The sequence below is a fragment of the Candoia aspera genome, chromosome 5 (genome assembly GCF_035149785.1).
Source record: "Candoia aspera isolate rCanAsp1 chromosome 5, rCanAsp1.hap2, whole genome shotgun sequence".
NCBI classification, from domain to species: Eukaryota; Metazoa; Chordata; class Lepidosauria; order Squamata; family Boidae; genus Candoia; species Candoia aspera.
In genome coordinates this window covers 107,160,228-107,187,828 of record NC_086157.1, presented here as the reverse complement: position 1 = coordinate 107,187,828, position 27,601 = coordinate 107,160,228, and the positions used below count along the sequence as shown (strand labels likewise).

The following is a 27,601-nucleotide window of genomic DNA, read 5'->3' as shown; positions in this document are numbered from 1 at the left end:
ATTTTAGACTTAACTCTAGAGTGGTGTTTCTCCACCACAGCAACTTTAAGATGTGTGGACTTCAACGCTTTGAATTGCTGGCTGGGGAAACCTGGGAGTTGAAGTCCACACATCTTAAAGTTGTTGAGGTTGAGAAGTACTGCTCTAGAGCACTGATGAATTGCTTGCCTCAAAATGAAAGGGAAGTGGGCACTTCAGTCTTTGTGTAATGGTATGTCGGAAAGACCTTGGGAGACAGGACAAAGAGATGCTGCCTAGGGAACAGTCAGATAAGAGTCAGCATAGCCCGCAGCTGGATAGTGGGCAGGTCAAGAGGCTCAGAAGGGACCCTTCCTAGTTTTTTGGGCTTTAAAGGAGATAGTGGGAGATTTGTACTTTCAGACTTGCAAGACTCTGCTAATGTACAGTAGCTTTACAATAAAGTAGAATTAGCTCATCTGGTCATGTTTCTTGTCTGGTCTGCCTGGCAAGGCAGACACTTTGTTACTATCTAATCCCTATACTGTATCCCTAGTTGTTTTATAGCAAACTGGTACCTAGGGTGCACACTCCGGAAATTACTGTATCACATTTTAATGAGTAATTTGTACATCAAAGAGAATATTAATTACTGAAACAATTGCATGACTGTCTTGTGATTTCCAGCTTAGCTCATTTTGCCAGACAGAGTTCCTCTCTACCTTTCATTTCTACTTCCCCTGCTCAGGTTCCAGGCTGCTGGAGAAGGAACCGAATTCCTCACGGTGACAATGGAGTCAGTGATGCTTTTCATTTTGGGTAAAGTAATCCCATTAGCCAATATGGGTTAAGGATGTTTCTTTGCAGGAATGAAATTAATGTGTCCAGAAAACAAAATAAAATACAATTTAAATTCCATAAATTATTAACTCCATAAAGCCTCACAAAAGCTGCGTTAAAAAAAACAGATTGGATTCAATGACTGAAAATGATACTGCAGTTTTTAAAAATGTAGCAGATCTGTTACTCCTGGCATCATTACTCTGAGGCGTCGACACACTTACTGAAATGTGGAACTTCTAATTTCATACCTATCTACCTACCATCATGCTATTCCCATTGGAGAATAGGAGCAACAAACAGTAACCCAAAGCAGTTAGGGATTAGTTAAGGAAAGGAAAAGGAAATCTGGTCCATGCCAAAACTATCCAGTCACTGGCAATCCCTGTTTCCCTTCTGCATTCTTTCCCTATTTTGTTTGGTTTTATTTTGTTTATCTTTGCCTTGTTTCCTTCTCCACTGTTTTTCCCAGGTGGTCACACCTGAACTAGCAATATTTAGGTCGCAGGACAGAAATCCCCTATAGATGGAGTAGGTTAGGCACCTGTATGATTATTTTGTCCTGCCTGCCTGCCTGCCTGCCTGCCTGCCTGCCTGCCTGCCTGCCTGCCTGCCTGCCTTCCTTCCTTCCTTCCTTCCTTCCTTCCTTCCTTCCTTCCTTCCTTCCTTCCTTCCTTCCTTCCTTCCTTCCCTCCTGAGAATCAATGCAGGCCAGAGCTGCTAAGTAAGGTGATTTTCCTTCTCTTGTCTCTCCCTCCTTGATTCAGAAATTAGGCTCCCGGTTTCTCCTTGTCCCAGTACACAGCTGTAAGGGACAGGTAGAACAAAAGGAAGAAGAGATCCAGATGCCTTCCAACATGATCAGGAAGCAGTTAAAGGCCTGGCTATTCTCCCAGGCTCTGGGGCAGAATGAAGATTGAGCCCCTGCTAGATTTATTTATTTATTGTTATACAGGTAGTCCTCAACTTATAACCATCTGTTTAGTGACTGTTCAAAGTTATAACAGTGCTTTAAGTCTGGTCCTTGCGCTTATGACCATCACAGCATCCCTGTGGTCATGTAATCAAAATTTGGGTGCTTGGCAACTGGCATGTATTTGCAATGGTTGCAGCGTCCTGGGGTCAAATGATTGCCATTTGTGACTTCCCAGCAGGCTTCTGACAAGCAAAATGAATGGGGGAAGCTGGATTCAATTAACAAACATGTGATTTGCTTAACGACCATGGCAAAAAAGGTCATAAATCAGGTGCAGTCATGTGATGCCTCACTTAACAACCATGTCACTTAGTGACTGAAGTTCTGGTCCCAATTGTGGTCGTAAGTCAAGGACTACCTGTTTGTTGTTTGGGGGACCCTTCGTGATTCTTTGGTTTGGTTTGGTTTCGTATTTTTTACTTTTAACTGTAAGCTGCAAAGAGTTGTTGGGCAGCATATCAAGAAATAAAGAAATAAAGAAATAAAGGAGACAAGGGCCATGTGGCCCTTGCAGATAGCAGATGTGGCTTTATTTACAAGCAAAGGACATTGAGAAGGAGTGGTAGACAGGGATGGGAAAAGATGAACCTGGCAGGCTGTGCTAAGAAGGAAGGGATTTTTTTTAAAAAAAGGGTTTAAGCAGTGTGTTGTATGTGGTCAAAAGGTTGCTAGGAGCCTGGAGTAAGCATATATAATGTATTAACTTTGATTGGTTACTTCTGCTTAATGTACTTCGTATATACGGTGTACTTTCCTAAGTTCTTTGTCTTCTGCTTAAAAGAATACCATTTTCTTTTGTGCCAGAGAAGGAACTTTGGTCTGCTTTATTCACTCTCCAGGTGAAATAGTCTCAACAGAGAGATCCAGGCTAGAAACAAAGGGGCTGAAAATCTGTTCTGTCTAGATTTGTCCTTAACACAACCTTCTCTGTCTGTATTCTTCATAAATTAAATTGTCCTTATGCAAAACTCTCTGTTTCTCTCTCTCTGTAAATTTTACATCTTTAGACTTCTTTCTTTGCTGTAGCAAGAAGCTTTGAAGCTAGATGTATAAATCTTTTACTTTCTTTACTGTACTGTAATAAACAGCCTTAAATCTTTTCACTTTGCTGTGACAAGAAGCCTTGATGTTGCATCTTTCTACTGCTATGTTTCTGTTTTCTCAGTCTATGGCTGAGTTCTGTGCAGGCTCCATTCAAGTGAATCACATTTGAAAACTCCTCTTTCCCCTACCTTCCTCTGAACTTCCCTGTTGTCCTTCTCTCATTTAACTGACTGCATTAACTTTCCTACAGATTGACCAATAGATTTGTGTTTAGTCTGCAAATTGTTATTTTTACCTATGGAATAGTAGCAATGTTTATTTACTACTCTGTATGCAATTAGACTCAAATATTTTTAATACCTGTTTTGACTGAACATTAATGGTGCTTTCATTTCTGGATGTCCAGAAGCCAGTTTAATAATCTATAACTCTACATCTTTTAATCACATATCTTTTATATGTTATTATTTAATTATATAATTGTTATCTATTATAATAATAAATATATGTTCTATGTACATATTAATACTCTATATGTGTCATGTTCACTGTTTCCATGTACAGTATACATCGTAACGTTTCACATGCCATGGCGCTGGCGCGCGTTTCTGTTTGGGAGGGAGCTGCTGTGAGACCTTGTGCCAAGCTCTGTATCTGTGTTCATTTCAATGGAATGTGTTTGGGTTATGTGCTCTGTTCAATGACTTTTCCCGCAGACCATCAGAAGCTGTTAGGAGCACCTGGGATTGTGAGCCTGGGAGGATTCTACGGGCGGAGGGATCTCGTTTGCACCGAGGGTTTTTAGTTTGCATTTGGCGCACTTTTATCATTCTCAGCTTTCTTTGTGATCCTGTACACTATTCTTTAATAAATCAGATGTCTTTGAATTCCTGCTTATGAGTCTGATAGTGTTTTAGAATAGGCAACCATTACAATATGTTCAGTTCTTGCATAGCCCCAGTTCATTACACAGCCCAACCTACCTCACAGGGTTGTTATTCTGAAGATAAAACAAAGGGAGATCTTATCAGTATTTTGAGTTCCTAGAGAAAATGGGGTTACAAATCAAACCAACCAACAAGTTCCGGAAAAAATCTCTCTTCTCTGCCAACAAACGGATCTCAGAAAGTGGATCTCTCTACTGGCCTTAACCTCCAGGTGCTTTTATCCTGAGGTAAGAGATTCCTCAGGTAATCAGATCCCAAAACATTTTAGGCTTTAACCATTAAAATCAGCCCTTTAAACTGTGCTCAGGAAATTATGGCAGATAATCAACCCAATGTGGTACATGCTGCTTCATGTTTTTTTTTCAAGTAGCTAATCACTTACTTCAGCCATTAGCTGGGAATACTGGGCAGAGGCCCAGAGAAGGCTAGTCTGTTACATTTGGGAATTCAATCTTTTGTGCATTTCAATAAACCCTGACTTGACCTGTAGCTCTCAGGCTAATAGGATTTTAGTTAGCCTGCCACTAACCATTGTACCTCCCAAACCCTCTGTCGTACTTTTGGTCTCCAAAGCTACCAGAAAATATGTTTTCTGAAATAACCGGATTAAAATGCACAATGAATAGGACAATGTTATGTGATTCTCTTTCTTTTTTAAAAAGAGAAGTCTAAATTGGGATGGGACAGACCAATAAAGGGTGCAAAAGTGAAAAAGTTGGGACCGAAGAGTGCTACTTTCTCCAATAATTGTTCTGTGAATAGAATATGATTAGGGTTACAAAGTGTGCTGAATAGTGAAGGAGGAATCTTCTCCTTGGGGAAGAAAACTATGGTCCATAATCCACTCTGCCTATTTCTTAAACAGGATATAGGAATAATAGTTGATTATAAACTGCGTAGTGCTCGCAGCGTGACATAGCTAGATAGCCATTATTTATTAATACTTAAATGTGGAGTTTTGCACAGAAGAGGTAATTGGGCTTAATAGGCTAAATGGCCCAGCTGTATGGTTCTAAAAGTCTGTGGCTATGTGATCGCCATATAATTATTTATTTTACGGCATCCTTCTGCTAATCTTCACAAATCTCTGCAAAAGGTTTGAGCTGCCGACCCAGATTTCAAAATTCAGAAAAGGTGATCAAAATGTGCAGTTCAGTTTGGGAAACTGAGATTCAGAAAATTCATATAAAAAGTAAGATTGGAACATTTCTCATTCCTCACTACCGGGTTCCCCAGAATAATACTGGAAGCTGAGACTTATATAACTAGGGAAGTAATATAGTGCAGACAGTCCCAACTTCAATCCTTCAATCCAGTGTTTTGAGGACAGGTGGAAGGAATATGGGATGTTTGGTCTGGAGATATGGTAGACATGTTCAGGTACATAAAAGGAAGCTACCGTACAGGGAAGATGGTCAGGAACTTTTTTTCCATGGCCATAAAAATTAGGACCCCCAAATAATGGGTACGAGTTGTAGCTACCTGGATTTCAATGAAATACAAGGAAACATTTCCTGACAGTAAGATCTGTACAATGGTGGAAATCTCTAGGGATGCTGTGGGTTTTCTATCTCTGGGGGTTTCTGAAAAGAGTCTAGACAGTCCTGTCTTGAGAATGGTTTCATTCTTTGCTTCAGCGGGTTGGACTAGTGGACCTTGTGGTCCCATCCAACACTATCATTCTAGGATTCTTTGTTATTTTAGTTTCTAAGAGGAAGGTATGGAAGTGCAAATGGAATTGAAGGGGGGCAGTGGGAGAAGCTTTTGGTAACCTAGGAGGTTAATCTAAAGGGATCTTCCTGAAAAAAACTAAGAGCTATCAGGTTTTCAAGGAGTAATGTGTGAAGCCATTTTAGTGGCCTGCTAGAACCACTGAAACGGAGCAGAGCTTATAATACAGCTGAGAAGCTGGCACAGAAAAAGAAAATTATCTTAGATAGCTTCAGTGAGCATGTCAGAGAGACACAGGTTATTGATCTTACACACTCAGCCCTCCCAAGCATAAAGAATCACACGCTTAACAGATTAGGTTAAGATAAGTAAAATAATTCCTTACTGACTTTATTGTTGCTTCTGTTACATCCATCTTGGTGGAAAAGATGAAGTTCCTTTGTTCTTCTTTTCTTTTTAAATACTTAGTTTTGCCCTAAACTCTCAGCCCTACAGCTGCCAAGAGCTGCATGGAAGAAAGGGGCTGAATTCTTCATCAAGACCTGAGCACATGGCCCTGATGAAGAAAGCAGCATCCATGCTGCCTGCTTGATCGGTGGAAGAAAGGGGAAAGAGAGTAAGAGGAAGTGGGAGTGGCAACAAACAGCTCCTTCAGAGTTGCATTGTGGGACAACTTAATTTACATGCTAATTCTCATGCAAACGACGCATGCTGGATTTGCCAAGACTTCCAACAATGTATATATCTGTGCATGCTTTGGACACAATTCAAAAGAAGCACTATGGACCTTGCACTGCTCATTAAAACTGTTCAGCCTGGACAAAAAGGGGTGGCTGCTTTAAGAAGGGCATTATCATTAATAAAAGGATTCTTTAAAACAGTGGCATCTTTTGTTCAGGCTTTTGCAAAAGCCTTGAAGGTTAGAATGCTTTAATGAATAGCAGAGAGGTGCTGTGCTCACACAAGGCCCCAAGAATTTCTTATACATTGTTTTGGAAGCCTGCCCAGCTCTAGTAACTTCTTGTTCTACCTTGGGGCATCCACAGGGTGGAGTCAAAAAAGGAAAGCTGACACTCTAAACTGAGCTGTCAAAGCCCTGCCCTTTTAAAAAATAAATAAATAAATAAATAAATAGTGAGGATTTGGGTTTTTTTAAAGGGTGGGGATTTGATCAGGCAGCCACAGCCATCTTGACATTTGGACCTCCCTGCAAACACCCTTGCATATACCAAAGAGATCTCCAGAACTTCCTCTAAAGGGAGATCATAGAGATCACAGCATTATCCTTTCTTTTTGTAAGTGATCATCCTCTGTCCTGAAAACCATTGGCCTCCCTGTGCTCTGCACAGCACCCTGAAAGAACATTGGCAGAAGTCATATTTTCACCTATTTTAAAACCGTCTCATTCTTCCCTTTTAAAGAACTTGAAGCCTCAGTCAGCAAAACACAGGCTGATCTTGGCCCTGCGTGGTTGAACCTTTTAAGCAACACAGAAAATCTCTACAGATTTTTAAAGGTTCTATTGTAAGTGTGGGAGGTGGGCTATTGCTAATGGCTGCCTCTTGACCTGCCTTTGTCTCACAAATCTATCATGGATTTGAGCCGCAGTTCATGCCGTTTTCTTCTGTATGATTTGGAGCAACTTCCCTCAATGGAGGGGGAGGAAAGATCTGAAAGCAGCTTGAGACTTGTATGAATACCAAGTGATAAAGGTAACCAGCATCATAATAATTGGCACGCATGCCAAGCTTTTACAATCTTGAATCAGTGCATGAACATTAAGCTATCAATCTTTGGGCTAAAAGTGGCTCACCTCACACAGGGGTGAAAGGAAGAAGGACCACACCACAGGCCCTGAAAACTTATTGGCTCTGGAGCCACAGAACTCATAGGCATCAAGCCCAGGAATGGCGACATAGTCCTATCCCCACCATGTCATGGCACCACAGCAATGCCCACAGTTCCATCCTCCCTCTAAAATATTGTTATTCATTCTCCAAAAATATTCTCATAATTTAAGTTGTGCTCTTCAGCGTAACAAGCCTCAAGGGCTCTCTCCCCTCTCTTTCTCTCATTCACATATTTATTTTGGAAAACCTTTGTATTGCTTAAACATCAGTTGATAGTTTAAAGGAATTGAACTCAGTTCCATTCCATCGAAGGAAGGATCTACTCTTTTAGCAGGTAAAACATTAAAAAAATAAGTCCAAATTTAGCAATAGCTTAGCTTTTTGCTCTCAAGGACTGTATGAAGTGGGGAGGGGAGGGAGTGATGGACATTTGTATTGATGGATATACCGTAGAAACAGAATTGTCCTCTGTTCCTCCAATAAACACTCCACATATATCTATGTTGGTGGGACATTCAACTTACTTGAAGTCATTCTCACTCAAGATCAACCTTTCCCAACCTGGGCACCCTCCAGATCTGCAGACATCAATTCCCAGAACTCTCAGCATGGGGCCTGTAGACTGGGGGATTCTAAGGACTGAGGTGCATACATCTTGGGAAAACTTCTTGAGATATCCATATGACCAATGGAAGCAACATGCGGTCTCCAGAAACCTTCTGCTCATCTTCTCAAAAAAGGCACTTTGACCATTTAAAGCATATTTCTGCTGGTCTGTCAGACCAATGTTTATGTGTTCCTGGGACCATAGTTATACTGAGGAATGTGATGAGCCTGACATACAGTAAATCATGACTTGTTGCTTGTTGCTTTTCACACATCCTTGCATCCTTGCTGATAGGGAGCAGAAAGTAGTTGTTGGCTTGGATTCTCATAGGATATAGCTCTCCTAAGAAATGAGGGGCTGCAGAAAAGCTGCTCTGAGTACCAGATGCCATGGTGGCATTAGAGGTACAATTTTAAGAACTATTGAAGGGAAATCTGGAGAGGACAAATTGACAGTGGAGATAATAGTTGGCAACAAAGATGGATTTAGCCAGCAAATGTCTGTTAAAGATGGATGCTTGGTTTTAATAACTATATGTTGGCAAACCTGAGTTGGATCAGGCAGTGTTTGCACTGCTGAAGAGAAGTGTTTGCCACTTTCTGAAGAAAGCATGTTGAAGACCCGAAGAGGATGAAGATCAATGAGTGATAATCATGGCATAGTTGGTGTGCCAGAAGAGGATGGAAAATAAGAGATGATAAGAAGATAAGATGATAAGAAAAGGGTTATGTGCCAAAACAACAAACTGCCAGCTAGAAACAAGAGAGAAAACTGCTACTAATCTCTATAAGCCCTTTCTTAACTCTAGAATTAGAATGTAGCTAGGGTTAAAAATACTTAAGGGACGCGGTGGCACTGCAGGTTGAACTGCTGAGCTGCTGAGCTTGCCAGTCGGAAGGTCGGCGGTTCGAATCCGTGTGACGGTGTGAGCTCCTGTTGCTAGTCCCAGCTCCTGCCAACCTAGCAGTTCGAAAACATGCAAATGTGAGTAGATTAATAGGTACCACTTTGGCAGGCAGGTAACGGCGTTCCATTTAGTCATGCCAGCCACATGACCACAGAGGAAGTGTCTTCGGACAAACGCCGGCTCTTCGGCTTTGAAATGGGGATGAGCACCGCCCCCTAGAGTCGGACACAACTGGACTTAATGCCAAGGGAAACCTTTACCTTTACCTTTACCTTAGGGTTAAAAATAGAATAGTGTACCCCAGCTTATGTCATAACTGATACACACGCAGACACTCACATATTGTGTGGTTGAAAGTTGAAGTTCTAAAGACAAAGGTTAAAAACAGGAGGCTGCCTTATCAATAGAGGAGGAAGACATTGTCCACAGTGGAATGTCAAGCAATTAACTGGCTGTAAATTGTACTTGCAAAGCTTAGCTGGAAACAAAACAGCTTGTGCTATTTGATATCAGAAGCTTAATAAAAGGGAGGAAAAATTGGAACACTGTTTGCAGTTTCTTTCAATCAAGGTCCTTGAATCTTCATCCCATGAAGGACTGCAGGGGAAATTAGATGGTAGGGGAGACAGAGAAGCAGCTTTCACAGAAGACTTGTGAAGACTGCAAGTCATCGATATCCTATGGCGGGGAATCACAGTCCATGATCTGTGGGCCATATGTTCCTCCTAACCTGTATTCTGCTGTTATAAAAATCTTCTAGTTCTAGAGATGTTCTTCTCGGAAATAGTCACACCACCACCTTCTAAAAAGCAGCTGGAATCACCATGCATGCAATAATGAAATCATACCTTCCTGAAACAGTACAGTCCATCCTTCTTGGGTATCTTGAATTAACCTTAATGGAAAAAGTCAAGAACCAGTAGGGTGAACATTCTTAGTCTGCAATCCTTCTCCATATGCTCTAGCCACGAGAAGGAAATCTCATCTCATGAAACTGGACAAGACCGGGTATTGGGCACCTTATTTGGAAGTATAGCAATCTCAGCATTTAATGACAAGTGATGCAGCAGAGACACAAAGTAAGCATCAGAGAAGAACATTTTGCTATTCTGGCCTGATATACCCAGAAGCTTTGCTTTGCCAAAGCAGCCATGTTAAGCATGGCCCTTTGTTTTGCTTAGCATAGTCTTGAAACAGTGTATAGGAACCCCTCTTTTCAACCTACTTTCCTCCCATCACTTCTTCATATCCATTTAGATTTTGCAGCTAAATTGATACAAGAATTAGCTTGCCAGCTAATCACAGACAACAGGTTGATGCAAGCTAACATTCAACAACACACTTTTGCAGGTGGAGTGCTTGGGGAAAGGGACAAGCGATGAAGAAGTGGGGTGAAGAATTAATAAGAGGAATAAGCCAAGACATTTTTTAGAAGGAGAGATGCCCACAGTACAGGAAAGAAAAAGGTTCTAGGCTTTGCCTCATGGGGGTGGATAGTTTCAATGGGTTCTGCTTTCTCCTGTACCCCTCCTTCACCTCCTCTGCAACTGAAAGACTGAGAAAGCACTAAGGGACTTTGCAACAGATAGTGAGAACTTAATGTCCAGCTTGTATACAGTTTGAATGCACCAGGAAGATTTTAAGAGTATCCTCTTGGATTGGCTTCAGAGGTTCCGGGTGGGAGACCCATTTTACAGTGGTTCTCCTCCTTTCTCAGTGGCCAGTTTCAACTAGGGTTGACAGGTGGGCAAACATCGCACTCACAGCTCCTCACTTGTGGGGTGCCTCTTGGTTCAGTGGTCTCTTTCTTTCTGTGAACCTCTACATGAAACTGCCAGGTGAGGTGATCCACCAGTTTGGGGTCAAGTATCATCAATATCTGGATGATACCCAGATGGACATCTCAATCCCTGGCTGGCCAACCAATGTGGTTGAAGTCGTAACCCAGTGCCCAGAGGCTGTGCAGGTCTGGATGGGGAGGAACAGACTCAGACTCAGTCCTGACAGAATTGAGTGGCTATGTCTGTTTGGGCCCCCTAGATCCAAAGGTATTGACTCTCAGTTGCACTTCCCCACTTGAGACTTGTGAAAAATCTGGCGGTCCTCTGGGACTCTCAGCTCCTGATCATAGAGCAGATGAAAGATCCTTTGCACAGGTACATCTGCTTTGTCAGTTGCACCCTTTCCTTAAACCGGAAGCCCTTCAGACAGTCATTCATGCCCTGGTCACCTCATGATTGGATTAGTGTGATGCACTCTAGATGGGGGCTGCCCTTGAAGAGTATCCAGAAACTTCAGCATATGGTCCAGAACAGCACAGCTATAGCACTTAGTCCTGAACGTGGCGGTGATGGGGGCAACTTATTATGTGCATATGACCCTGCTGCTTCCCAAGCTGTACTGGTTTCCATTTGGCTTCCAGGGGCAGTTCAAGGTGCAGGTTATCGCCTTCAGAGCTCTCCATGGAATAGAACTTGTCTATCTGAGGGAGCATTTATCTCCAGTTGTCTCTACCCATCAAGTTCAGTCCAGCAGGGTGGATGCGCTCCAGGTCCTGTCAATTAAAGAATCTCATCTGGTGGCAATCAGGAAATGTGCCTACTCTGTTGCAATTCTTATTCTCTGGAATGAGCTCCCCCCAGGGATTTGTGTGTTGTGCCCACCTTTAGGTTGTTCAAGAAATTATTGAAGATCTGGTTGCTTCCAGGCCTTGGGAATAGGGTGACTGTGGAGGGTGACTGAGAAGCTCCCCTTCTGTTTTGGTTTGGTTTGGTTTGGTTCAATCTGTTTTGGTTTGCTTTTGTATTTTGCTCTGGGCAGCTTATACTTTAGATAGATAGATGGAGGTGGAGATGGAGATGGAGATGGAGATAGACTTTCTCTCCTGAATCTGCTTTTTTCTTTCTCTTCCTTTAGACAAAGATGCTGAATTTTGTAATCACTTACCAAACTTTAGATGCTCAGTTTAGTAATCTTTTAATCAGCTAAGTGAGAGCCAGTTTGGTGTAGTGGTTAAGTCCCAGGCTACAAACAAGGAGACTGTGAGTTTTAGTCCCACCTTAGGCACAATGCCAGCTGGATGACCTTGGGCCAGTCACTCTCTCTCAGCCCTAGGAAGAAGACAATGGCAAACCACTTCCAAAAATCTTGCCAAGAAAACTGCATGTACTTGTCCAGGCAGTCTCCAAGGATTGGACACAACTGAGCAGATTTTTTTAAAAAATCAGCTAAGTAAAGAAAGAAAAAAGAGCAAAGTCCAATTTGATTCCAAGTTATTTATTTATTTATTTATTTATTTATTTATATTTCAAATTTTGTCACCGCCCATCTCCCTCGAAAGAGGGAGAACACACCTGAGAATCTTGTAGCATGTCTATGCTTTACAAAATGGGGTGAGAAATAACTAAATATAGGACACCTGGAAAAGGACTCCTTGAGAATTGAGCCAGGCTGATGGAGGTGGGAATCCCTGAGGAAGGAGGCGTTCCTAGGTACTGGTCTGGGTGATAAAGCCACAGTACAAGCCTATGGAATGCTTTGTGTGTGGGAAATGCAGAGGGATGCTCCTAAGTACTTGGGCAGTTGATGAACCACTAATATAGGCCCATAGAGAATTGTGCGAGTGGAAAACAAAGTGTACAGGTACATCTGTACAACCAGCCAATTTTACAGCCTATAACAGAGCCTTTTTGTCACTTTACGACCTTAACACGGGAGTGGGTAATTGCACTGCTGAGTTTGGGCATCTGCAAGTTGGGGGAACTGTCAGTTCGGTCTACTGCTTACAAAAAGAAACTAAGTGTTAGCATACCTGTGAGCTAAGCCTCCATAGACTAGTGCCAACCAGAGGAATTTAGGGCCAGTTCTCATTCCGTTTGATGAATGAAAAGTTTCTTTAGAAATACTTTTAAAGACAACTCCATGAATGAAAAAGAGCCTTCTCACACTTACTGAGTGATTAGGTAGCTGAGGGATGTGTGTGAAAGTCCTGCCTTTCATTGTATAATCCTCTTTCCACTCTCCCTAACTTGTCATGCTTGTATTCAGCCTCAAGGGTAAATAGCCAAATGGAGCTGCTATCCTGGGCTTTTTCAGCACTACTATCATTGTTGAGGGAGAGGTCTGACCATGAGAATTGGTTAGAAATGACCTCTTTCCCCTGGGAGGGTGGGGAATCAGACATATTGATTATCCATATTCTCTAACCACAAATCTGATAAAGAATTTGAGAGGCCATTTGTGCCTAGTTCTATGCTCAGATATACTATTTTAATTAGGAACAACTGGTTCTAACAATAGTTCATCATGTTAGCCCTTCAAAATGGGAAATATCAAAGTCGTTAATAATTAGGTGGTCCCAACACATCTTTAAAAAACTATATGCTTTTAACAAGGAGGGGAAAAAACACCATGCGTCACACCAATTCCAATAAAACTGAATTTTCAAACTTTGCAGGGCTGTGACCCCTTCAGATTTCAAATAGAATTGACCTTTTTCTGTTATCGCAAATTTAGGAATCTGCTCTGAGTGATACAATTTAAGTAACATTAAACTGAGACCCTTGAGAAATGCAACTGTTTTGGAATGCAGGGCTGACAGAAAGAAAAAGGTTCCGTATGAAGAATTCCCTTTGAGCTGGATGGCATGTCTTGATAGTAAAAGGTTAGAAAATTCATTTTAGTCAGAGAACTGAAGACAGAAGGGAAAATAGCTTGATATCCATCTTGAAGTGTGATTGGTGGAACTGTTCATTGAAATGCCTCCTTTTTCTTTAATATTGTTAATATGGAACATATTTAGATAAGTAAAACAATTTTGAAAGCTTTCCTGTTTAAGAGGCATCGGTGCAACCCTGAACTCACTGGCCACATTTCTGCTTATGATTAGGTAAATGCAATGGCCACATTTCTGCTTATAACTAGATAGATGTAATTCAATTTTATGCCCAGAGTCCTATTGAAGTCAATAGGTATATGCATGCATACAAATCGGGGAGCCATTTTCATCCACAGACTATAATTATGCACATTAGGTTCTGTTAAAAAGGAATCAGTTCAAATTAAAACCCTCATTCGGTGCTTAAGTCTCAAAATTTTCAATTTAATGAGAGCTAAACCAAAACCTCTGCTTTTCTGCTTTGCCTGGGCATGCTGTGTAATGGTGTGTGGGAATGACCTTGGGAGACCGGAGGAAGAGCCGCAGAACAGACAACAGTCAGACAAGCGGCATCTGAGCCTGCAGAAGGAAAGGGGGCGTGGCAAATGTCTCAGAAGGGACCCTCCCTAGTTTCTTGGACAGGAAAGGTGGTGGGGGAGAGATGTCCTTTCAGACTTGGCAAGATTCTGTTAATGTAACCTTACAATAAAGTTAGAGCTAGTATTCCTGGGTGTGCTTCTTCCCTGGACTACCTCACAAGGCAGACACGCTGTCTGTCCAGATAGCCTGGAATGGAGTCCTGTCCAGGTTCTAGCTTTGCTTCTGCCAACATTAACACTAACCCTATCAGGTATGCTCTAAGCTTTGCTTCCAGTTCTGCCTGGATAAGATTGCTTGTCAAAGGAGAGAGAAAAAACCTGCGGATTTTGGCTTAGCATAACTGTAGATAAAACTATAACAGCCACTTCTCATGAACTGGGCCATCATTGGCTAAATAAGCAGCAAGGTGGATAGACTCAGGTACAGTGGTGATCAGTGCATCATTAGAAGACCTGAAAGACCAGGTTGGGACAGATCATCATGGAGAAAAATCTATCTGAGTGGTCATTAAGGTCAGCAATGACTTGATGGCACATAATCAATCAATACTAGACTATGGATGGGGGCAAAGTTAATTTTGTCCTGTTAATAAAGACACATAGCCATAGAAAATAGGATGGTCTTCATCTGGCATTCTTTCTAGCATATTACCTATGGGACAGCCAGTAATAAATCCCTCAACATTCTCAGTGTAGACATAAAAATAGCTGACATCTAGAGTCTCGGCAAAGACTCTATTCTAGTCCATATGCAAGATACCCAATTATTTTGATATCTCTATCAATTCATGGACGATATAATTTTTACCAGGAAATGTCCAACTTACCTGTCAACAAAGGCATGGTGCAGGATGAAGACAGGATCATTGGCTGAACCCTGGACCTGGGACATGGAGCCATTCATGTAAATGTGCAGTGCATTGTGTAGACCACTCTGTGACAAATTTGATATTGCAGTACTTGGGCTTGCAAAGCCTGTAAATTAAGGAGAAATGGAGTGGTAAGAAGCTACAATGGCACAACTTATTTCAGGACTACCTTTCCTTCCATCTGATTATTTAACAGTCAAGTGAGCATCACCAAGCTTCATTTGTGACACCCCACTGCCACCCACTTGAAAGTGGTTGGATGGCTGTGAAAGCCAGGGAGTTTTTGATCTCAGGCTGCTTGTTGCTGAATGTTTCCTCCAACTTGTGTGAAATCAGAGTTCAAGGAAATTCAGAGTTAAAGTATCTTAAGCAAATGGCTGTTCAGCTGTTGGAACATCTCCAGCACTGGCTATTCTCTACCTCTACATGCCATGGGTTCTATTGCCAAATTGCAAGATTTTTCTCCTAATGTAAAACTGAAATTTACTCTATTGTTAATATACTCCATTAGAAATAATTCAGCCTTCTGGGGCAACAGAGAACGTATATCTTCCCTCTTCCAGCAGTCCCCTTGGATATCTAAAGGATACTATTGAATCCACCCCTTTGTAGGAAGGATTTCAATATTTGCAAGTCAGGCTTATTTTCCATTGAATAGGTCACTTTTGTTGACCTCCTTTGAACCCATTCCAGTCTGTCTACTTCTTTCTGGAGTGTGAGTCTCATAAATAGTCTATTTCATTCCACCATGGTTATTGACCAGCATATGGTAAAAACATAGTTCTTTCCAAGAGCTTTGGGAATGATGCCACTTGATTGCTGGATTAGATCTTCTGTTGTTTCTAAATGCAGCTGTTGTTGCTTGTTTTAAGCTTATTATCAGGCAGGAGTAGGTTTCCCCACCCCTGAACATTTGGGATGTTTTTCTTCATCAACACATTATCTTAATTTGCAAACTAATTGAACCGACTATTCAATTTTCTTTGCTCTTTTCCCCACCCTCTTCTACTAATTATGTCTCATATCTTCCATTCCTCTAAAATTCCTACTCCCTACTGCTAAACTCCCATCCATGTGGGTAGACATGGAGCTTCCCTTAGCACTCACTAAAGGCAGGCAAAGGTTTTTTAGGAGGCATTTCAAAACAGGGCATCAGATGTTAAGTTCAAGGAACAATTCCTCTTCAGAACCACTTCCCCTTTCAAATAGGCAACCCCAACAAATGGAATACAGCTCCAATATGCTGGAATGAAGGTTCCCAAGAGACATTCTCCTTCTGTCAATTAACAAATGATAATAGCAAAATCATTAAAGCTTTAAGAACAAACTGGCTGAGAGATTACAGAAGATGGGGATCAAGACACCTGAAAGCACTCAACTGAAAAAAAAAAAAATCTGGGAGTAGCTTTATGAGATCAATAGAATAAGTTAGCCATGATTAATAGATCTGTCCTAACCAAGATTTTATCTAACATATTATTTACAGATATTTGGCTGTATAATAATGTATTGACTTCCCAGGCTTGCTATACTAGGAAGTGTTTTAATTTCATGCACCCCATTTTCTAGGTGTGGGTGCCAACTGGATGGTTCTGAGCTTTCATAAGCAGTTCTTGAAGAGCGTGGTCCACATGTTTGTGTCCTACATCTGAAGTTAACTGACAAGATGTCCATTAAACTATCATGATGAATAGTCTATTTTAATAACCTTTTTAAAAATGTCATCTTAGTCAACTGCCAGAAGCTTTTCTCCTGGCAGTAAAATTAATGACGGGCTGCATGAAGAAACTTTTTTCTTTCATCTTTTTCCTGCTTTAGGCAATTTCATTAAGTCTCGGAGAGGAGGTATGGGTAGATAACAGAGGTGAGGAAGTTGGAACAGGGATCTTGACATGGGCCTGAGGAGTCCAGATTTTGATATGGGTCCTCAGTCAAGCCCTGTCATTTGCACAAGTCAATAGTCATACAACCATATTTTGGTTTTAGGGAAATGCTGGAGAATAGCCTTATAGCTGTCAACTAAAACTTGGCATGACTCTAAACTCTGCTGTAACTGACTTATTAATATTTGTTTAAAGGAGAGTGCCTTTACAAACTTCCAGTGTTTAGACATGATTTAGTTTTGAAAGTAATTGCTTCCTCAAATAGGCAAGATGGTGCCCATAAGTGAGGAAATGTTTTAATCCAGGATGTAAGAGTGGGACAGATTTATGGTTTATTGCTACTGGCAACTAGGAAGGTGTTATTTATTAGCAGAGTGATGCTGGTAGAAGAAGCAAATCTGGAGGGGAAAGAGGTGCGGAACAAGAAGGCAAAGAGGAAGAATAGTGTCACCTCTGCTAAGTAGACCAGACCAGAAAATCAACTCCTTGGGAAGGCTAGAACTGTATTAGGGAGGCATTTAATTGAGCTGCTTCTGAATATTATCTTGCTTCTGAGAACGTGAAGAATATTTCAGTCCTCTTTGCCTAGGTAACATATTTCTGTCAAGGTCATCTCCCTGACTATCTACAGATAGACTCAGTATGGCTGGAAAAGGAAGAACGAACGGAGCTGGAGCTCAGTTGTGCTGAAGCAGGCTGGAACCTGGACATGTCAGGTGCAAAGTCTGAGACATCGTGCCACATCCCGCCCAGTCAGGAATAATAACTGCTGTGCCATTCGCTGCCACAGTGATGACTCTGGGGGAGGGCTGTATCTCTGGTCACTATCATACTGAGTCCAGCTGCCAAATGGTGGAGACCAGTCTCCACCAGGAGATGGCATCATCAATATGCTGATGCTACCAGTTGTACCTCTCTGTCCCTGGCTGTATAGGAGGTCAGAAATCTTGGCCCAGTGACTGAGGGCATGTGGGTCTGGATGGGGAGAAACAAGCTTAGGCTCAACCCAAGCAACAGTGATGGCTGATTCAGAGGCTGGCTGTCATGAGTATGGATGGTGAGCAGGAGGGGGCCCCTATCCAGGGGGAAAAATGCATGCGTAGTTTAGAGACTTTGAACCTTCCTTCAAAGAGACTCAGAGCAGACCCGTCTTGAGTTAATTGATGTCCTATCTTAGAGCGAAGAACCACACTGGGACAGTATCTAGGTCTCTAGTGTTTGTTGCCCTACTCTAGTAGACAGAAAATCCTGCCAAACTGAAAGACCGTGGGAAACCCACACAGATAAACCCAAAACTCACTGGCTGCTGGGTAGGATGCCTGAGAAGATTTTGAGGTCTAACCAAAGCAGAATAAAGTGGAAGTACTGAAATTATCTCTATTCTTGCAGCTTAAGATTGTATTTGCCTTTTTTTGCAGCCACATCAAGCTTCTAACTCATATTCAGTTTCCTAAGCAAGGAACCCTTTATCTCCGTTAACTTTCATTCTGTTACTTTCAGTTCATTTCTCTAACACAGCCTTTCTCAACCTTTTGACCCTGGAGGAACCCTTTAAATTTTTTTTTCAGGCCTCAGAAAACCCCTGCACATTCAGGATCAAATAGAGGCCAGAAGTTACAAAATTATTCTATTCGTTTCATGGGTAGGCCTATCAATATGCATTAACAGTGTTCTTAAACTAAAAATAAAGAATGAAACTTACCTCTTTAATGTCAAGTTGCCCGAATTCGAAATATTTTTTTAAATAAATCGTGATCTCCCAGGGAACCCCTAGTGCCCTCTCGCAGAACCCTGGGATTCCATGGAACCCTGGTTGAAAAACCCTGCTCTAACCTATGAAAGCTAGGGTTAGGCTTTGTTGGCAATGCCTGTGGGTTATAACTCTATCAGTTATAATTCCTGTGGTGTGCTGTTATCAACCAGGTGGCTAGAAGTATGGTTTAACAAAACAATGAGAGCTGAAATGCATTGGACACTGATTCTATGGTCGTTATTATACTCGGTACATTTTCAGATACATTATCTGAAAATCTGCATAGCCAACGAAGCTGAAAAAGCAGAGGAGCTACAGATCAGAAGAAAGTAACAAATGGTTTGAATATTTAACAGCTGCACATATTTTTTTAACTTTTATTCTGGTAGGGAAAATCTGACAGAATTTTTGAGATAGCTCTGTGCTCAGCAGTACCAGGCAGAAGGTGATGTCTTTTTTTGAACATCAGTGCCTCAAGCAGTTGATGTTTCTAATAGCATCCAGGCAAGAAAAAATAAGACAGCAAGCTGTACAGCTATGTCTGCTGGGTGAAGTTTGAGGAGGCACAGTGATGGAGCCTTAAATGCTTAAAAATAGGTCTCATTTCAGTAATCATTGAGAAACAGTGCCATTTCAGGGCCCCTTGGATTCAGGTTTGAAGGCCCTGGCCATGATGACTAAAGAGAGAGTGGAAATTGCTATCAGGACAAGACGCTCTCTTCCATTTAGGTTCACAAACTGACCCAACCAGCAGATTTATTGGCAAATTCTTTCCAGGTCAGTCAAAGATCTCAGCCAGTGTGGTGTGGTAGATCAAGCTAAAATAAGACTCATGAGAATCAGACGAAGTGTTCCCACAGCTCCAAGAAGACAGCTGATGACTTTGGCAAGTCTCTCTCAAAGTGAAAGGAAACTGCTTGCTGGGATTGTTGTTGTGGAGAAGAATTGAGGAAGGAGCTATGTATGCCACCTGGAAACCCTGGAGCAGGGCTGCAACTAGGAGAGGGCAAGAGGGGCATGTGCCCCGGGCGCCACGTGGGGGGGGCACCAAAATGGGCATGGAATCCATGTTTGCCCCAGGTGACACAGACCCTAGTTGCGGCCCTGCCCTGGAAGATATAAATCTGGAGGGAAAATGTAAATCAAAGAATGATAAATAAGTAAGTGGACGATTTTGTCTATTAGCTAACCAACACAGCCAAAATAATGTGGTTATAACTGGCCATGTTGTCATTCAACCACAGCAGGAAGGGGTTTTTATAACTGAGAGATGCCAAAGGATAGAATGTTCATCTGGGCCAGTGTTACCAACACTTCTGGCTGGGGAATTCTGGGAGGTGAAGTCCAAAGCCAAGGTTGAAAGACACTGATGTAAGCATTGTCCTGTCCCCTTTCTTCTTACAGCATCTCACGTCAGTGTTTCTGTTCTGTTCTGTTCTTTTTTTTTTTTCCATTGAAGTCCATAGACAGTCACTGGGAGTTTGTTGGGAAACCTGCCATACTGAACTAACTCCTGGCATTCAATTTTAACTGATTAGTTTTGCCACCTTGAAGGAAATGATTCACCTAATTATTTAAATTCTGAATTGTAATTCAGGTTCACCCCTGCATGAATAGGGCCCACTGCAATGAGGCCTTGTACAACTTGTGGGGAGGGGATCTGGAGCCCACAGAAAGAAAATGGGGAGGCTGCACAGGGCCACTTGACCACAGTTTTCCCTTCTCTGAATTAAAGGGAATTTTGGACTAACGTGCAGGGCTTTTCTGATGTTCATGCAAGTACACTCCAGAAAGAGTTGATGCAACTGAACATTGCTTATGGTATCCACTGAACTTCTTCTCTTTCTGCCTAATGCCCACTTGAATTGTCCTTTCTGTCTAACAAAAAAGCAGCCATCTGGGCTTTGTTATCTGCACTGGGGCATAATGCTGTGTTCTTTCCTCAGCTGTATACTGTACACTATGGGCAACACTGAGAGGTAGGCCCATCTGGGATGAGCAACCTGATCAATTTGATTGACTGATTGATTGATCAATTGATTGACTGACTGACTGATTGGTTACTTGTCATCAAGTCAGTGTCTACTCTCAGTGACCACATAGATTTTGTTCATAAAACTTGACGAATGAAAAGATCTAAAAATAATGTGATTTTGCAAAGCTGGGACATCTTTAAGGCAACTGCCCCTAGACAACAACAGGTAAGAAACTTTATGGCTGCCCCTTTTGAGACACTGACTTCCTGCTATAAAAGTCATCTGCCCAAACTGCAACCAATAACCAATAGGCAGCAAAATTTTGGAGAAAAATATGTGATTTTGACTGCTCTTCAGAAAGACCAAAAACAGCAATCCTCAAAATACCTGGCCTGGCAGGAGCTGAAAACTCAGTCTTCAAAACCACTGGAACAAAGTGCAAAAAAAAAAAAATACTTAAGAGGTGAAACAGCTGAAGAGGTAATGTAATATTTGTTAAAACATGTTTGATGGAATTAAAAACAAGAAAACAGAAAAGTGGAGGCTGATGTATTTACCATTGTACAAGTCAAATAAAATATTATCTCATACTACTGCTGCTCTTGATTTTTATTTTATAAGTGATTCTACTTTATTTTGCTGATCGGAAGGTCGGCGGTTTGAATCCACGTGACGGGGTGAGCTCCTGTAGCTAGTCCCAGCTCCTGCCAACCTAGCAGTTCAAAAACATTCAAATGTGAGTAGATTAATAGGTACCACTTTGGTGGGCAGGTAACGGCATTCCGTTTAGTCAGGCTGGCCACATGACCACAGAGGAAGTGTCTATGGACAAATGCCAGCTCTTCGGCTTTGAAAAGGAGATGAGCACCACCCCCTAGAGTCGGACACGACTGGACTAAATGCCAAGGGAAACCTTTACCTTTACCTATGATGGCCTTAGGAGAGCCAATTGAATATATAGGCTATATAAGCTAGGTGGGGGGAGAGAGAGTTGCTCTGTGCTGACTTTTTGATTTTTAATTCTGAACTATGTCACATCACTGCTCATGCTGGAAATAAGTGTACAAATAAGGTTATCAACTTGCTTTTGTTCAGCTGAGTAACAGTCACCCTAGGATGGCTGACATCTGCTCTGCAAAAGCTCTTTCAGTGGGGTTTTTCAAAACTGTGTTCTGCAGAATCCATAGGTTCTGTGACAACTTGTGTGGATTTGAGAGGCAGAAGGGTCCAGGAATTTATCACTGTTTTCCCCCAAGATCTGTATGGCTCCTGCCTTGATGGTGTTCCATAAGCCTTTGAAAACTTGGCTCTGCTTCCAGGCCTGGTGGTAGAGTGGCTGTTGAGCCCTTGTTGAGTCTTTGGGGGGTGGGGTGGGGTGGGATGTTATGTCTGTTTCTTCTGGATGTATGTGATCTTTGCCTTTTCTTTACTTTTAAAATGTAAGCCACCCAGCATAAGCTGAAATTGGCCAGCCACAAACAAACAGACAAATTGAATGAGATTTTAGTATCCTGATATGGTGTCATATTGGATTTGTGCAATGGCAATAGTAGGAGAATTTTGTTTTCGGAATCACATACCCCAAATCCTAGCTCATATCAGAAACATGTCCCTATGAAAATACACAAACAATAACATTATTATTATTATTATTATTATTATTATTATTATTATTATTTTAAAAGCTTCTCCAATTAATGCACATCCTAGCTAAAAAAGAGGCAAATACTGATTCATTTTTTTTACTTCATTTTAAAAAATAATTTTACTGAGATTTTTAATAAACATAGTAAAAACTAATACAAACTGAAGTAGAAGAAAAAAGAAAAAGAATTAAAAAGTTCAGAAGGTGCAGAAAAAAGAAGAAGAAAAAGACAACAAAGATGGTAACAAAGAAGGGGCTTCCAATCTTCATCTCACTGAGTATCAGCTAATATAATAACTTTTCACCCTCTTTTAAAGTTACAAATAATAAAAAAAAACCGCTTCTCCCCATAGCTTAACTTTTATCTATACACAATCCAGAAATTGTCAGCTTTTCAGTCCTAGTTCAGCAAAAAGTTTATTAGGAGTTACCAGAAATATCAAACAGGACTATTTTATCCCTGATCAAATAGTCCAACTTTATATTCCTTCTTTTTGCTCTTCACAATCTTAACCTTTAAATCATTCCAATGGTATTGCAGGATCTGATTTTTCATCAATCTTTGGCTTTCAAGAGGAGGTTTCAAAACTTTCACCAGCTTACTTTGTAAATCCCATAAAGAGGCATCATCCAGGATTTCTTGTCACAGCTGTTCCATGTCCAGATCCTTTTATTGATTTGTCTTTTGTATTCCCATGTTGGTAATCTCGATTTTGTTGCCTTCCAGGCCTTCAAACTCTATAATGTCAGTGTCAGGGTAAACATTTTTTTAATTTTTTTTCTCATCATCTTCTAAAAATTTATCCATTGAAATCTGTATCCTTTCTGAGATTTTAGTTATTAATATCTCAGTCCAGTTATCAAAAAATTCTTTAAGATAAGAAAAGGTTATAACTGGCTTAGCCATTTTAACTCTTTTCTGTCTGGTCCATTAGTTCCTTCTAGTGTCCATTTGCAACCTTCATCAAGCCTTAATTCCTAACATGGGTTTAGTTCCATTTCAGTTATTTCCCATGAGTACATTATTTAATTATATACTTATTTTTCACATCTTACAGCAAAAATAACCAATATTCCAAATCCCTCTGGTCTCCCAATTTGTTTAAAAATTTCTTAAATCAAAATCCTTTTTTTTTTTTTGCTTTTTGCCAGTTGCATATTATTTTAAATTCTTAAGTCTCTGTTTAAAATTTCTTAAAGCCAGAGAAGAAGGTAAAACTCACCAGGTGTCAAATTAAGCTTGCTGTTTTGAAGGTCTCTAATATCCATAAAGTGGTTAAACCAAACATTTCTGAATGTGATTACAAAGTGAGCTCTGCTTGCTTAGTGACCTTATTAAAGATGCTGCCACTGCTGAGAGCAAAGATGTTGTCGCCCTTGGCTCCTGGTGCTCAAACCCATGGGAGACTGCTGTTTTATGGTCTCTTTGTGAGGAGCTGCCTTTCAGAGCACTCGTGGGCAATCTCCTGTTCACTCCTTCTCCAGAGAGCTTTGAAGGACTGGTCTACTTGCTGGTCTTTCATTCTACACAGTGGTCATCAACTCCACTTGTTTGTGGAGACATCTTCAGTCAGCTGTGACTCACAGTAAAAGCCTTTATTATTATTGTTGTTGTTATGATTATTATTATTATTATTATTTCAGTGAAATATGAGTACCACCACAGCTTGAAAAGTTAGTTGAATGCAAATCTTCAGAGCTCCAGATGCTTTAATAATGTACCACTGGAGCTCCCACTAACTACTGGAAGCAGAACATTAAGTCCATTCGCCATTGTGATTAGAAGCATAATTTGGCACCTCAGTAGCTCAAGTTTCTGTGCATTCCTGATATCTGAGCATCATGTTTTACAACCTGTGAATGACTTCAGTTATAGGTGTACCAAAAAAACCCAACAACAATAAAGCTATAACCAACTCCAGAGGGCAAGTGGGTTTGTACCATGCAGAAAAGCTTTTGACCATTGTTTGTACGAAGTGAATGGCAGCTAGGATACTGCTAGCTGTAAACCCAGGTAAAGTTTTTTTTTTTTTTGCTTTAAATCAACTTCTCCATCTAGCCTACAACCCTGTGCATCCAAGTACAAACCAGGTAGGGTTCTTCTCAGCATTTTCAAGAGCTGTAGTGATCTCACCCTCTGAGAGTCAATAGCAAAAGAATCCTTCACTCTTCAAAAAAAAAAAAAAAAAACTACCTTGGCATGACATACCTTTCTGTTTAAATTGTGGTTAAAGCTGGGTTTCAGTCTCAAAAAGATAAGCTTCAAAGGTAATGGAAAACTGGCACAATAATGTGCCTCCTTCTCTGCTGAAACAGAGCTTTAAATACAATTATTGCTTTGCCCCAGTTTAAATCTCTGACTCTGAGGCACTGGGTTAAATCTGTTTTCCATTATCTCCTGCACATATTGATGGTATAACCCTTATTATTTAAATGCAGAAATAGCCAAATGTAGAAGCTTTTTTCCATCACAGACAGCCGATTCCGGCATATTGAACGTATATGGCAAGAATGTCTTGTGGTGCCCTCATAACCTGGGAAGTTTTAGGTTTGATGAATTTCGTGAAAGTGGTAAGTTATGATGGAGTATGTCAAAAATAAATAACACAGATAGGAAAACTGACAAGTGAGAAACGGAACCGAAAAAAGGGTCCTAACATTTGTGTGTGGGAAGTGCTTGGAAGGCTGTCCCACATACCAGCTGGGGACAAACAGCCTCTGGAAATTCTCCACCAAATTAGGTGGAGGAGTCCTCTGAGTTTTTTCCAGGGCAACCAGACATTCGCTAATAGTTCCTCAAGGGCAGGATGCCCCATCATTGATGAAAGTAGCATTGCAATTGAGAATGTGAATGTGCTCTTGATGCCTCCTTTGGGATTTAATGGAAGTGCAGGAAGGCAGGGAGTCTACATCACTGGAGAGGGGTTTAGGGTTAAGGTTGGGTTGCCCAGTGAGGATGGGCTGGTGAAAGGCAGAACATTCATATCTGCTTCTTAGCTACCTGGTAACTAACTAATACAGATGAGTGAAGCTTCAGTCTGGAGATTCAGATTGAAGGTTATTTAATCATAGATTTCAAGAACATAAAATAGAGTTGGAAGAGGTCACCTGGGGAAAAAAGGTACACAAAGATGTATGTGTGGGTGAAAAGAATGCACCTGGGAAAAAATAGGGACACTGTCACAGAATCCAACCTGCTGCTCCACGCAGGAATTAAGATTGAAGCGTTGCCTTTCCCCAAACCCTTTCCAATTTGTCTCAGTCCTCCTTAAAGTATGATCCTTGGTACTCGAATATAGTGGGGAGATCACTGAGTGCAGCTATGTGTCCGTGCCAGATTAAAGCATCTTTGACAGATAGTTCTCCAGCCTCTATTGGATCACACAAGCCTTTATCCTGCCCTCTGCAATGATAACAAGTCTTCGTTTTCTTTCATAGGTCAACTTTCATGTGATCACCTATCAAATCTTTCAATCCTTTTCACAGAGCTTAATTTCTAGTCCTTGCTCATCTTTGTTACCTTTTCTGTACTGGTTCCAATTTCTCTGAATCCTTCTAATAGTGTGGCATCCAGAACTGAACACAGCATTTGATGTGAAATCTCATCAAGGCAGAATAAAGTAGAAGTGGAACAATCCCCTTCCATTATTTAGAATTATGCTTCTGTTGATCCAACTTAAAACTGCAGTTCTCTTTTTTGCATTATTACATCACTGATTCACACGCATCTTGCAATTAATTATTGTTTCACTGAATTGATCTTTTGAAATGAATCAGTAATATAGATCCAATTGTTACATAGACTTTCTGAATTGAATCAACCCAGTTAGATACTCTGATTCAAAGTATTACATCAAATGGACTCAGTTTCCCTAATCTAATCACTGATTCAAGAGTCAGTTACAGTTTTGTATAGTGGTTGGAGGTACCAGGTTAGAAACTGGGAGACTGTGAATTCTAGCTCTGCCTTAGGCACAAAACTAGCTGGGTGACCTTGGGCCAATCACTCCTTCTCAGCCCTAAGAAGGAGGCAATGGCAAACCACTTCTGAAATCTTGCCAAGAATGCAGCAGGGACCTGTCCAGGAAATCATCAGGAGTCAAGCCTGACTTGAAGGCACACTCACTCAGACATGCAAAATCACTGATCCAAATTAACTCATTTGACTATCTGAATCAAACAGAATTTGAATCTGGTTGAAGCTAACTCACACATCCCTACTGAATAAATCCAAGGACATTATATCCTAGCCAGGCTAATTTCTCCAAAATCCTGTCCTTTAATAGAATTTCCAGAGCAAATTCTCTTTCTTTAATGGAATTAGAATTGGTAGAAAGAAATTCACAAGAATTTCTTTCCCTGGCCTTAGTTATGTATGTACCATGACACAGTTAGACAGCTGAGTCTTAAAAGCCATCCAGTTTTTACTATATTAAAAGTCCGTTGTTTTCTCTAATATTTTTCTTTCAACAGCTATGGGACAGTTTTATTATACAACGATATCAATCTTTTCTCTTGCCCTTTAACTTCCTACTTATCAGGCTGAAAAGAGAAAAGTCGGTTTTTGTGTAATTCCAGAGAGGCTCAAGATTGTAACAAGAGGAACATAATGGGATTATTAGGAACATTTCTCTACTCTGCCTTGGTTACTCTCTCTCTTCCTAAAGTAGTTTTGAAGCCCCCACAAGGACACTACATCATTTTTTTCAAATATTTGTTTCTCTTTCTGTGATTTTAGTTAGAATTCTCCATCCGATTATATCTGTTTTTTTGTCTGAAAAATATAATAAATATTTCAGAGACGTTTCCTTGTGTATATTGCCTTTGGTTTATAAAAGAAACCATTTACACAAAAGTTCATAAAATAGGATAAAGAGTAAGTCAAAACAACATTTCATTACAGTGCACAATCCTATTACTTTATATCTCTTCAAAAGTTTGGTTGTGCCCATGCACGGTTAACAGAGTTGCAGGTTTATTTATTTCATTTATTTATTTGATTTATATCCTGCCTTTCATTCAGGTGTTCAGGAAGTGTTCTTCCTATTTTTTCCCCCCAGGACATCAACCCTGAGAGAAGGTGAGCAAGCCAAAGGAGGATATTCTTTGGCAAAGAATGGATTAGAAGCGAGGTCTCCCCATTCTTAATCCTTGAACTACTACATCAGGCTGACTGTCATATATTTCTTTTTGTAAGAATTAAATCCTCAATAACTAGTTTGCAAATATATATACCTATAAGCATTGAATTACGGTCAGCTTTAATTGTTTATAAACCTCACTTAAATATATTATCAGACAAAGAATAGACTGGGATGGATATTTTCATCCATCCATACTGGCTCAGAATATTGGAAGCCTGGGGCCTCAGAGCACGGATTGGAGAAAACTGAAGTAGATCAGAGCTACCCAAACAGCT

At 40.8% G+C, this 27,601-nt stretch overlaps 1 protein-coding gene across 1 annotated transcript in view; it reads right to left on the bottom strand.

Annotated features, from left to right (window-relative positions):
• Positions 1-27,601, bottom strand: part of TYR (tyrosinase) — a 63,341-nt gene that overhangs the window by 6,904 nt on the left and 28,836 nt on the right. The window contains exon 3 of the mRNA XM_063304487.1: positions 14,884-15,031. Within this exon, the coding sequence (XP_063160557.1) occupies positions 14,884-15,031 (148 nt within the window). The remainder of the gene's footprint in view (positions 1-14,883; positions 15,032-27,601) is intronic.